This window comes from Candida albicans, chromosome 2 (assembly GCF_000182965.3).
Source record: "Candida albicans SC5314 chromosome 2, complete sequence".
Lineage (NCBI taxonomy): Eukaryota > Fungi > Ascomycota > Pichiomycetes > Serinales > Debaryomycetaceae > Candida > Candida albicans.
Window position 1 is genome coordinate 1,417,467 of NC_032090.1, and position 13,291 is coordinate 1,430,757.

General features: G+C 32.7%; 7 protein-coding genes across 7 annotated transcripts; 3 read left to right on the forward strand and 4 right to left on the reverse strand. All coding sequences in view use genetic code 12, as the record gives it.

The window, feature by feature from the left end:
- Positions 1 to 128: 128 nt before the first annotated feature.
- Positions 129 to 782, forward strand: YPT72 (Rab family GTPase; the record flags this gene model as incomplete). Its single annotated transcript, XM_709742.2, has 1 exon — positions 129 to 782. The coding sequence occupies one exon, from the start codon at positions 129 to 131 to the stop codon at positions 780 to 782; it is 654 nt and encodes a 217-aa protein (XP_714835.1).
- Positions 783 to 924: 142 nt separating this feature from the next.
- Positions 925 to 1,695, reverse strand: CAALFM_C206920CA (uncharacterized protein; the record flags this gene model as incomplete). The annotated part of the gene is made up of 1 exon (XM_709743.1): positions 925 to 1,695. One exon carries the CDS (start codon positions 1,693 to 1,695, stop codon positions 925 to 927), a length of 771 nt encoding a protein of 256 aa, XP_714836.1.
- Positions 1,696 to 1,947: 252 nt separating this feature from the next.
- Positions 1,948 to 3,474, reverse strand: CAALFM_C206930CA (uncharacterized protein; the record flags this gene model as incomplete). The annotated part of the gene is made up of 1 exon (XM_709744.2): positions 1,948 to 3,474. The coding sequence occupies one exon, from the start codon at positions 3,472 to 3,474 to the stop codon at positions 1,948 to 1,950; it is 1,527 nt and encodes a 508-aa protein (XP_714837.2).
- Positions 3,475 to 4,904: 1,430 nt separating this feature from the next.
- On the reverse strand, positions 4,905 to 6,734 carry ARE2 (sterol acyltransferase; the record flags this gene model as incomplete). The annotated part of the gene is made up of 1 exon (XM_709745.1): positions 4,905 to 6,734. One exon carries the CDS (start codon positions 6,732 to 6,734, stop codon positions 4,905 to 4,907), a length of 1,830 nt encoding a protein of 609 aa, XP_714838.1.
- A 2,086-nt stretch (positions 6,735 to 8,820) lies between these two features.
- CAALFM_C206950CA (putative metalloprotease) lies at positions 8,821 to 9,537 on the reverse strand (the record flags this gene model as incomplete). The annotated part of the gene is made up of 1 exon (XM_709746.2): positions 8,821 to 9,537. One exon carries the CDS (start codon positions 9,535 to 9,537, stop codon positions 8,821 to 8,823), a length of 717 nt encoding a protein of 238 aa, XP_714839.2.
- A 769-nt stretch (positions 9,538 to 10,306) lies between these two features.
- Positions 10,307 to 11,200, forward strand: SPE3 (spermidine synthase; the record flags this gene model as incomplete). The annotated part of the gene is made up of 1 exon (XM_709747.1): positions 10,307 to 11,200. One exon carries the CDS (start codon positions 10,307 to 10,309, stop codon positions 11,198 to 11,200), a length of 894 nt encoding a protein of 297 aa, XP_714840.1.
- Positions 11,201 to 11,760: 560 nt separating this feature from the next.
- Positions 11,761 to 12,804, forward strand: AAH1 (adenine deaminase; the record flags this gene model as incomplete). The annotated part of the gene is made up of 1 exon (XM_709748.2): positions 11,761 to 12,804. The coding sequence occupies one exon, from the start codon at positions 11,761 to 11,763 to the stop codon at positions 12,802 to 12,804; it is 1,044 nt and encodes a 347-aa protein (XP_714841.2).
- Positions 12,805 to 13,291: the final 487 nt, after the last annotated feature.

The window sequence follows — 13,291 nt, forward strand, 5'->3', positions numbered from 1 at the left end:
AAAGAATAAATTAACGATTAGAAGATAATTAAAAGGCTGACTATATTTTATATCATTGAACGATACAGAGTTTAATTTAATTTAATTCAATTCAATTTAATTAATTAATCATATACACTTAATTTTCAATGTCATCATCATCTAGAAAGAAAACATTATTAAAAGTCATTATATTAGGAGACTCTGGTGTTGGTAAAACCTCACTTATGCAACAATTTGTTAATAGCAAATTCTCTCATCAATATAAAGCGACTATCGGAGCAGATTTTTTAACTAAAGAGATTACCGTTGACAATAACAAACTGGTCACATTACAAATCTGGGATACCGCTGGTCAAGAAAGATTTCAAAGTTTAGGTGTTGCATTTTATAGAGGGGCTGATTGTTGTGTATTATGTTTTGATGTAACAAACGAAAAATCATTGAATAATTTGACGAGTTGGAAAGATGAATTTTTGGTTCAATCAAATGTATCTAATCCTCAAGATTTCCCATTTATTATAATAGGTAATAAAATTGATGTTGATGATTCCAAGAAAATACCCTCATTATCTAAAAAATTGAATAACATTACAAACAATCAAATGGGTGGATTAAATTATCCGGTTTTTGAAACCAGTGCCAAAGATGGAGTAAATGTTGAAGCTGCCTTTGAAGTGATTGCCAAAATGGCATTACAACAAGAAGAATTGAATGCATCTAATGGTAATGATGTGAATGACGATTATAATGATGCCATAAATATTCATTTGGACTCGGAGGCGAGTGCCTGTGGCTGTTAATAATATAACAATCAATTTCAAATACACAGGTGAAGAAAGAGAACAAATAGATATCACGAATTCGTTTATAATTGTTGTTTAATTTTTTTTTTATTATTATTTAAATCTAATATACATTCTAATTTCAAATATCCTTTTTTACTCACTTACTCTTGAGACAACCACAAACAATCTTAAGAACCATATCAACCAAATCATTACCAGTTTTAATGTCTTGTTGGCCACCTTGATGTTGTTGTTGTTGATATTGGTTATGTGATTGTTGTCCTTGATGTTGTTGTTGTTGTTGATATTGTGGTTGGCCAGTTCCGTGATAAGCTTGTTGAGGTGGTGCCACATTATTTGTTCCTTGAGCCCATGAACTTGGAAGTCTATCAAGATTAACACCTTTCAAATCAATAACTAACACTCCACTATTCTTTTTATCAATGTAATGGTTTAACCCAACTTGATCACACAATTCATCAACAGCCGGTTTGATTTTGGCAACTCCATTGGCTGAATGTAATCCTTTACCAACAATAACATTCAAATGCAATTGATTTGTCTTGACGGCATAATAAATTCTTCTTTCCAAAATCCATTCGGCTTCTTTGACGTATAATCCATGTAAATCAATTTCATCGGGTCCACTATCTTCATTATTTTCACGGAAAACATATTCGGCAGCTTTACGATTACATTCTTCAGCTTGAGCTAAAACACGTTTCAGTTCTTCACTTAATTCATGGGCTTTTTGACCATCACCTTGTTTATAGGCATTTTGTGATTGTTGACTTAATTGTTGTCTTTTTTGAAATAATCTATCAGCCTCACTTCTTAACCGTTTATACTCGGAATCAGTGGCATGATTATAATCACGTTGATTATTATCGTCAAATAATTTGGCTCCTCTATTGAAAACCTCTGTCATTATTTAGGTCACGGAACCCCTTGATGTATATTGTTAATCTTTTTTTTATTTTTTTTATTTTTTTGTTTATAAAATTGGAATTTCAGGGAAGACCCGTGGTAGGTGATTTCGAGAACCAGCCTCTTGAGACGTTTTGTGTAATACCACACGACCCCTACAGATAAGGAAAACGACTGAATCAAATCATTTCTTATATCACTTGTAGTAATTATTAATTATTCTATCGCCTATTTAGTATATATATGTGTAATTCTAAAATTTAAATTCATCATTATCAGGATAAGGTTTTGGTTTTCCAACATGTGGAGATTGAAGAAAAGTGTTTGGGGTATTATATCCGTACGAATCTGTACTATAATTTTTTTCAAAATTGGTATTATTTACTGGTGTCAAACCACTATCTGATTCTCGACCCACTGTAGGATTCTTGAAATAAAGTTCATCGTCAGGGAATTCAGATGCATATTCATCTTGGTTGCCGTCTTCATAATCGGCATATTCTTCATAATCTTCTTCCTCATCATCGTCATCGTCATCATTTTCTTCTTCACTTTCAGCAGAACTTACTACTGCTGTCTGTTCAGCAGTTATAATAGCACGAACTTTCTTTGGCAATCTGTCTGGTCTGTAGAATCTCAAATCAGCTCTTCCTATAATATAAACAAGGTTGACAATCACTTCAAATACACCCCATGAAAAATACATTGAAACTGGTTCAGCAGCAGGTCCACTTTTAAAATTAGTTCTTGCCTGAAACACAACTATAGCACGAAGAATAGAAGCAATTAATAAACACACAGTAGAAATTATAATGATCACCAAAGAAACATTGTGTTTAAGATCTCCTCTTTGGTTAGACAAACCTTTAACCACCTTGAAATGATGATGTGTTGCAGCAATGACACGAGTAGCATGTCTATGGTTGGAATTTCTTTTCATAAACGTCTCTGCTGCCTCTTGTGCTGCACCCTTTTTAATAAAATAAAATGGTGCAAAACTTTCAATCCACCATGGTTGATAAGTGTATCTATTTTCATCTTTCTTAGTGGGTAACCAAAGTGACAATCCAATCAACGAAGTTGCAGTCAACGAATAAACTATAACCATAATAGATGCCCATCGGTTCAAATTAATATAAACAAAAAACCTTTCCGTTGATAAGTAGTATAAATAGGGAATTGCTGAAGATAGGATAGCCACTGCAAGTATTATGGCTGCCAGCAAATACAGTGAGATCATAAATACCCAAAATAATCTTCTTGTTCCTCCCACTGGGTGTCTCCATGTGAATAATCTTTGTGCCAATATCAAATTGGTAGATACTAACAACACGTTTGGTATGACAAAGAAAACTTCACCAGCAATGCCTTCTTTGACATTGACAATATTGACTGCCCAAGTAGCTCGTAATATAAATGATAACATTCTTATCATCATAGTAAAAGCCCATATAAGATTCAACATAAAATAATGCCCTCTGCTGTAATTGATCAGAAACAAAGCAAAATGTAAAACTGTAATGACAAGAAATATACAGGCAAATAATATCAGGGGTGCTACATCATTATGAAGAGGATATTTCCCAAGTAAATTAAGTTGTTTCCCAATGACATTATGAATGAAAACTGGTGGTAAATTGTCTCCAACTAGATTTTTCCCTCTGGCGACAGTAACATAAACTCCAGTTCCTCTATCTGGATTTTCAAATACGTGAAGTAATAATTCTAATAACCCACTGGTAGCGGAATATGGGTCATCGCTCCCATAATCAACACTCATTTTCTTTTCTCTTTTAAAAATTGATATCTATTAGCTTGTTTGTTGTCCTGTTTTTTATTTATAGATGACTTATTAGATAAAAGTGGATCAAATTGGTAGAAAGAGACTAATTAAATGATAATTCAAGATGACTTATAGACCAATAAGTAGAATTCGAATGTTTTTCTAAAAAAAAGAGTAGTAGAATAGTTGACAGCAGCAATATCGTCTTCATTTATATTATCATCGTACTTATTCTGGGTGCAGTAAATGATTGACCTTTACACTGTGCATAATAGCTTTTTTAAGTTTACAATAATTCTAGCGTATTGATAATAAACAATTGAAACCAAGAAGTTAGTTAAATTAAGACACAAAAATTGAATTTAAATGGAGTCCATGTGAAAATTTTTCCTTGTTTTACTCTAGTCATTCGGTACAACTCAAGTACCGAATGGGACCTAAAATAAACGGAAAAATTCGGGCGGTTTATTATGTGGTCTTGTTTTTGTTCACGATTTCTTAAACATCATAAATCATCGTTATCAGTTTAACGGTTTCTGTAAAAACTAAAAAAAAAATTGATTACATTTAAGGCTTTCCTAAATAGGCAAACTTCATAAAATTTGAAAGGTAAATAACAATAGTCTAAAAGAGAACTAAAAATTCCTCATTTGAATTGTGGAACTTACAACTGGCTGGAAACACATTTGTATGCAATTGACACAATTCCTTTTAGTATTTGTTGCTTGATCTTGAAGTTTGACAGTACATACATAATATATAGAACGGTTTAAGAAATACATTTGTTTTCGTGAGTCAACGTGGATATTGCAGCAACAACACACTTCATCTACTATTATAGCTTGACAAATCTAATTCACTCAAGGCTTGAATTATGGGTAAGTATGAAATATTGATAGTATTCTCAGATGCATAAGCAAATGTCTCTGTTTTTGAAAATATCGTTACGAATTTTTGTATGTAGATAGGGTGTAAAATCATACAATATGTATTGATTGGAACGCCATTCTTATGACACTTTAATTATTACACTTCCATATTCAGGTAAAAGTTCTCAATGGTATTGTTAGTAGTACTTTTAAGTATTGGCCCTTATTTTAAAGTTTCTTTCCGTTTTTTTTTGGTTTTTGACGGATGATGATTTATTTTGCTCCCCTAAAAAAAGAGGTTTCATACAGTAACTAAAATAAAATAAACTTTTTTTCAAATTTGATTATTCCTAATAACTTTGATTTACATATATAAATAAAAATAGTAAATTTAAACTTTTAGTTATTCAAAAGCAAAATAGACCATCATTTTAAATGGGAGAAAAGCAAACTTTAATCTGTAAACGTTAAACATAAAGCAATAAGACTATTGAGGTAGCTATAATGGGAGCCCTTAACTTTTTGGGTGTACAACAACTCACCCAACAACCACCCTTCTTAAAACACTAAATAAAGTGTACAAATAATACTTGGACCGCTAATAAAACCAAACCAACAAATTATGTTACCTAACACCTTTTTGTCCTTCATAAATTTACTTCTACTCATAATAATCAATGGTATCTGTGACATTTGGAATAATAACAAATAGCCTCTCAAAGTTCCAAAAATGACATACATCACAAGCTCGTGTACTAAACTCGACAATAAGAACGTGATTATTGCTGCCAGTTGTTTATTCACATCGAATGCACTGATACTGGAATGGTAAACATGTCTCAAGAGAAACTTGTGAACACAACGATTCCATTGATTGGCAAATTCTGAAAAATCAGTGCATGACCACCAGGGCCCATAAAAATCACGATCAGCAAATTTCGACAATTCGGCAATTGCATTAAGAATGGCATCCCAAATCAAAAAGAACGTAAACAAATATACCATCAAGAATGGTGGGATCATATCCATCAATAAGAAAAAATATTGTGGGATTCTTTCCAGTACTGGCAACTTTCTGGCAATCTCACATCTAAGAACTATTGGATACAAGTTGTTTTCAGCAATAAGGATCATTAAGAAAATAAGACCAAAAATCCCAAACGTTTTACCAAATACATATGACCATCTAATTCTTTTTGTTCTTGGGAAATTTAAAGTGTACACCAATGTTGGGAACATGCTGTACTCAAAATAATTGAATAAAGTTATATTCTGTGGGAATTTGATCAACCCTTCTTGTTGTAGTTTGGCAATTGACTTATCTGTCTGATCTATATCGAATACATGATGATCGTCGGGATTCTCTGTAGTAGCGTGGGATTGATATTCTAATTCATATTTGGTGAAAGCTATACTTTCCTGAAGTACTTTTTCTGTTTCGTTTTTGGTGTGTCCTTTTGGTAATGTAACTTTTCCATTTGTTAATTTATCAAGATATTTCTCTGAGTATAACCCTTCTTTGTAAATCAGCCAGAGGTATCCATTGTAAAATGCGTAAGAGTGCATCTTCATAATAAATACCAAACTGTGGAGCACTAAAAATACTTTGGCAATCCATGGGAAATCCAAGCAATATTCCAGAGCTATCCATAACCAAAAAAATAAAAATAAACCATCAAATGCTGCTTGTAGCCACCAGCCAACTTTTTTCCATGATAAATATCCATTTTTACAAGCATATTGCACGAAAAAGGCAAAATAAGTAGATAAATACATTGCCAAATCGACTAATCCAACTTTAAACAAGTCTCGCTTAAACACCTTTACCACAGTCCATTGCAAAATAGGGGTTGAGTTTTCAAAATATGTATGAATAAGGTTATTTACCATAGCAAAAGCTGTTGCCAACCAAAACAAAACATACATCCCAAAGAAATCCGTTTTATAAAATTCATCCGATTCAAAGATCGTCGAAGATTTTGCTTTGAATGTGATATCATTGAATCGAGATAAGTACTTAGACTTATCAGATCCATGCTTGTTATCGATTTGTCTTTTCCTTTTTAAAAAAATCTTTTCTCTTTTTGAAACATCGACTATAACTCCATTTAAATCAACAGGTGAGTCTTGATTGTTGCTCTTTTGCTTCCTCAATCGCAACTCATTTTGTGGAGCACTTGATACAGATAAAACATCTTCTACTGACGTTGTAGTTTCTTGCAGAATTATGTTATTGTTATCGGGAATAGTATATGAAAGCTCTATCTTAGAGCTATCATCTTCGGAAGAAGAATTGTTATGATATTCGTTATCTAATGCCAAAGATTTCCTTTTGGTATTCTTATCGGAGATAGCATTCAACTGGTCCAGTGTATTTGTTCTCCCCATGATCGCTTTTCTGAAAAAAATCCTGTTCACTAATGAAGAAAGGTGATTTTTTAGACGAATTGCTGAAGGATTTCAATTGGGTTTTATATTATACGATGCGTATACGTATATGTCAAAGATGTTGGTTGCCTGATGTGAAATTTGGCGGTGCTGATTAGGGCAAGTCAAAAAAAAAAAATCCGAAATACAAAGGAAAGAAATCCTGTATATATATGGGATGGCGACCGAAAAAAAAAGCGGTTGAAACTGTGTCAACAAGAAAAAACTCAATTAGTTGCTGTGGGAGTTTAATAATTGATACGATTGTGACAAATTAGTAAAAAATCTGTTAATATTTACTAATACCCTAATACGGATGTAATAACTAGTGGAAAGGTTCTCGACCCCATTATATTTGATTGCTTGTTTGCTTACTCATTTTTTTATAATGATAGGGTTTCCCCTCAGTATCTATATAACTCAAAGAATATCGTTTATCAATTGCCTCTAAAGCCTCTAAACCAATGGATGTTTCGGGAACGAGAGAAAAAAGTGACCATCGGATAACTGTTTCAACAGACCATTTATCCATTTAACCTATAATAAGACAATGAAAGGAAAAAAGTAGAAAATGAAATTCAAATCAACTCTGAATTTGGTATTTCCGGATATTTCTCAAAGGGGGTGGGGTGAGACGGAAAGATTAAATTATCCGTAGTATCTTCCACTACACTCTGTATAAACAATAAAGAAAAAGAAAAGAAATCCATAGACAAAGACAAAGACAAAGAAAAGATGTTCATGTCACTCTTTGTTTAAATGATTTGATAAATGTGTCTATTTATATTTTGAACGTTTTGAAATTACACAAAACTTGGCCGTACAATTCATATTTTTTGGTCTTACAGTTCCAGTTTTGGGTTCATTTTGATGGTAGACTGATTTTGAGAGACATTCACTGGTTTCTAAAGATTCTCCAATCTGATTTACCATTGAGTTACAGTGATTCTCCAGTTAAGAGCTTCCTCAGTTCACAGATCCATCAAGAAAAATCTACTTCCATCTCATAGATCATTCATTGTATTGCACTGCATTGCATCCCCAGTCAAACCGTACAGGTAGTTTAAAATAGTTAGTGATTTAAATCGATTTTAGTTGTTTAAGGAGTGATTGTAATTGTCAAGAGAGTGATTACAATAGATTCCAAATGGATGGGCAAACACTTATTGGTAGAATCATCAACGTATGATTTCACAATGGCAACATAAACTTTTTCTTGACTTGAAAAAGCACTCTCATTGGTCTACCCTGCTAGGTACCAAAGTTTGGCTAGTCTTGCTGTTCACTTGTTGCTAATTTCTTGGTGTAGTTAATTAGCTCGTTTTGTAGTGGCCTGATGTTCTTTTGTCACGACTATTTAAAGACCAGAGATTCCCCTTATTTTTTATATTTCTACATGATTATAATAGTGTAGGATATTCACAGTAATCCCACACGCCTTCAACAGGTTTTTCGGTACAGAATAATGTCTACTGATTATTCTATAGGAGAACGTCACCTGTATTTATATACACCAGGTGACATCTCGAGGTCAAAGGCGATAGTTTGTATATCGTCCAAGTCAGGAAAAACATCATGAAAGGTCTATACGACGAAAGTTTACTTTACATCTGATGAAACTATGTAAGAGTTTTTCACAGTAAAACCCTCACCTTCGACTATATTTGTCACCATGTGATGTTAGCTGTTAAGCATCGACATTTCATGCTTATACACATAAAATGTACTTTAGCACGACGTGTATCTAGTACTAATCGAACAATATAAAAGGAGACGAAATGTCTTCTTTACTAACAAGAAGTTATATAGCAAACAAATAAGTTTATACAGAAATATATATACACCAAGTTAGCTATTGTTTATTAATTACCTGATTAACTCTTAAGAATAACTCAGTAGCACTGCATACATTCCAACAGTCTCTATATTTCAACAATAATGTATACGACGTCTACAGTACAAGGCACGAGATAGATTTACCGTCACAATATTCTGATTCTCCAACCTATATCCACTATATACAAGGTCTAATTTCTAAAAATCTACTCTATCTATAGACTCTTTCGAAAGGTCTTGTGTCATTAAAACATGAATTCCAAACTGTACTGACCACTTTTTCTGCCTCTTCAGGTGATTTACAAATCGGATTACTAGAGACAGATAAAACAGCACGTCTCTTGATACAATCCTGGAATTTTTTCCCAAAATTCCCCAATCCTGTTTTCTTGATTTCTTGCCAGATTCTACACTCACCACTAAGCATAGAAGCTCTGATTTCTGTACATGCATGGTGTCTCAAGTTGTTCATATCGAGATTAAACTTCAAGTAATCATAAACATGAACTAGCTCATGTGTTAGGATATCTTCCAATTGCCACTTATTTCTTATCCAGTTGGCACATAATAATATTCCTTCATCAGGATGAAATCCACCACCTTTTGTGAAATCACACACATCACAAGTAATGTTCTCTTTGGTTAGTATTGGTTCTTTATCTTTAGTCAATTTCTTGATATGATCCATCATAAACAAAACAGATGGAGAATATTCTAACATCCAATTACGATACTCATTGCATTGCTGGCATTTCTCTGCAAGATTTCTATTATTGTAATCAAATTCATACTGTGCTTTTTCTTCAGCATTTAATCCTAACCCAGTTTGGTACAGAAGTGTTCTTCTCCACCATTCGAATCCATTAAGTTTGGAACTCGGCGATAACTTCAATTCAGGAGAATTTTCTTGTGGGGCAGCAGTCGACATGTTAGATTCAATTTGAACTTTGTCGTGGTTATTATTGATGAAGATACTAAACTCTTTCTCGTGGGAAATTTTTTGTCAATTTTTCAGCTCGTTATATACAGGAAATAAGGAATTTTTCAAATTGGTCTATGACAACAACAATCATTCATATTCAACTATTACTATCTACCAACTACATATATGGAGAGAGAGAGCAGCTTAATAGGATTATTGTTGTCAAAAAGTATTTAGTTTGGTACATTGTTCTGTTGTATTTGAAAAATATATGTTCTTTTTGGCAGTTTTTGGATCATAATTCTGATTCAAAAAAAAATAGTTTATACAATGTTTTTATATAAATATATGGGCTACAAATGACTAGAACTTATAACTATTTACTAAATAGTAGTGAATGGTCAATTGCCAACAACTCTTCTTGGTGAGAGTGGTCCAATTACCCCAAGAAAAAGTCCCCTCCCCACTATGAACTGAGTCAACAACGGAATTCCCCCTCAACACACGACTATTGACTCCTCACCGTTTTTGTTTCTTCCCAAAACTGTTGAAATTTATTATTATGAGGTATTTTTTATTTTTAGTTTTTTTTTTCTCAATTTTGTGGATGATGAGCACAAAATTCTTAGTATCAACAATCTTTGAAATTTTTCAAATTCATACAAAAATTTTTTTCCTTATTCTGGCCTAGTTAAGTTAAGTTGAAAAAAGTTCTTTATATATTTTCTCTTCTTATCTTAATAACTTTTTTTTTTTGAATATTTATCAATTTACAATGGCTCAAGAATTAACTCATCCTGCAATCAAAGATGGTTGGTTTGCTGAAATCTCCGATACCATGTGGCCAGGTCAAGCCATGTCTTTAAAAGTTGAAAAGGTTCTTCACGTTGAAAAATCCAAATACCAAGATGTTTTGGTTTTCAAATCTACCACTTATGGTAATGTTTTAGTTTTGGATAATTGTATTCAAGTCACTGAACGTGATGAATTCTCTTATCAAGAAATGATTACTCATTTGGCCTTGAACTCTCACCCAAACCCAAAGAAAGCTCTTGTCATTGGTGGTGGTGATGGTGGTGTTTTAAGAGAAATCTTGAAACACGAATCAATTGAAGAAGCTTGGCTTTGTGACATTGATGAAACTGTCATTGAAGTTTCCAAAAAATACTTGCCAAACATGGCTAAATCTTACGATGATCCAAGAACTAGAGTTCATATTGGTGATGGTTTCAAATTCTTGGAAGAATACAAAAATCAATTCGATGTTATTATCACCGATTCTTCTGATCCAGAAGGTCCAGCTGAATCACTTTTCCAAAAACCATATTTCCAATTATTGAAAGATGCTTTAACTGAAAAAGGTGTTATCACTACTCAAGCAGAAAACATGTGGATTCATATGGATATCATTTCTAAATTGAAGAAAGATTGTAACGAAATCTTCCCAGTTGCTGAATACGCTTACACTATGATCCCAACTTATCCATCTGGTTCAATTGGGTTCATGGTTTGTTCTAAAGATCCAAATGCTAATGTATCAAAACCAATCAGATTTGATTGGAGTGATGAATTTGTGGCCAAGAACTTGAAGTACTACAACAAAAAGATCCATGAAGCTGCATTTGTTTTACCAACCTGGGCCGATCAAGTTTTGAACAAAAAGGACTAATTATTACTCATTTGATCAAAAATTTAGACTCTTTTACTTATGTATGTTAGTATTTATTCAATGATGATAATATGACTTGTTAAAATTGTTTCTCTTTTTATCTCGTATCGAATTTGTAACATCTCGTTGAATATGACTTAATGAAAGGAAAAAAACATAGTCATGATTTGAGGGAAATATTCCAATTGAGATGGTGCTTAGCTTAGTGTAATATTTTTGCAACTTGATATTCTCCAAAAAATTATGAGGCAATTGAGATCTGGTCGAGACAATTCCGATGGAACAAGGTACAAAATCTGTCAAAAACAGAAATTTCATTTCTTCTGTATCTTGAGATGCGATGATGAAACATCTGACGCAAAACACGACACTCAGTGAAAAAAAGAAATAAATCAAAAAAGCCGTTTATTTGGCAATGGTCTTCGATTTATAAATACGAATTTTAATGTCAAATTTTTTTATTTATTTAATTCACTGTTTTTTCTTGTTTTTGTCTTATAATAACTTCAATTTTTGAAAAACACCTTTTCAACATGGCTCAATACGAATGCTCAGAACATATGGAAAATTTCCTTAGAGAATTACCTAAATGTGAACATCACGTTCATTTGGAAGGTACTTTGGAACCATCACTATTATTCAAACTAGCAAAAAGAAATAATATAACTTTGCCTGAGACTTTCCCTAAAACGGTTGAAGAATGTAATGATAGATACAACAGATTTGCAGATTTACAAGATTTCTTAGATCATTATTATATTGGAATGGGTGTTTTGATTACTGAAAATGATTTTTACGATTTAGCTATGGATTATTTTACCAAAGCTCATTCTGATGGATGTCTTCATTCGGAAGTTTTCTTCGATCCACAAGGTCATGTTGAAAGAAACATAGATATCGATGTTGTTGTTCAAGGTTTTAATCGTGCATGTAAAGATGCTAATACCAAATACGGTACCACCAACAAATTGATCATGTGTTTATTAAGACATTTACCTGCGGAAAATGGATTACAAACTATTCATTCAGCTTCTAAATATTACCAAGACGGTATTATCCATGGATTAGGATTAGATTCCAGTGAAAAACCATTCCCACCAAATTTATTCACTGAATGCTATGCCCATATCAAAGATAATTTCCCTGAAGTTGGGTTAACTGCTCATGCTGGTGAAGAAGGAGATCACACTTTTGTCAGTGATGCATTGAATTTGTTGAAAGTTTCTAGAATTGATCATGGTGTCAATTCTCACCAAAGTGAAGAGTTAATGCAGAGATTAGCTGAACAAAAAACTTTACTTTCATTGTGTCCATTATCAAATGTTAAATTGCAAGTGGTTAAAGATGTTAAGGAGTTACCAATTGACAAGTTTTTCCAAATGAACGTACCATTTTCAATCAACTCTGATGATCCAGCCTATTTTGGTGGATATATTTTAGACAATTATAAAGCTGTTCACACAAGATTTGGATTCACCAAAGACCAATGGAAAATAATTGCTTTAAATGGTATTAAAGGTTCATGGTGTGACGATCAAAGAAAAAATGAATTAATTAGCTTGGTTGAAGAAGTTTATAAAAAATACAATATTGAAGGTTGCTGAGATTAAGGTTGAGGCTGAGATTAAGGTTGAGGCTGAGATTAAGGTTGAGGCTGAGATTAAGATTGAGATTAAGATTGAGATTGAGATTTCGGAGATAATCATAGAATAGATTTATTATAGAAACTAATAGAGAGAGAGATAGAGCACGAGAACTGTAAATGTTATTAAATAATATGTACGAATTTCTAGTATGCCCACGCAATTTGAAGAAATCAGTAATATTGATGAATATAATATTCGGTGAAGAACAAAATACCAAATTACTAATTCAAGAAAAAACTCGTCTGTATTTGTATTTCATCTGAAATTACTATGTCAAAAGCGATGCCCACCTTCCCTTACTACTTTGAGTAAGTCATACCAGTTTGATAGCAATTTCTCAATGCTATAATCTGCATCTTACATATCTTACTAGTAAATGCGCCACAAATCATAGTTCTCTATTTTAGAGAAATTTATCCAAGCTTACACAAAGCTACTTTGACCT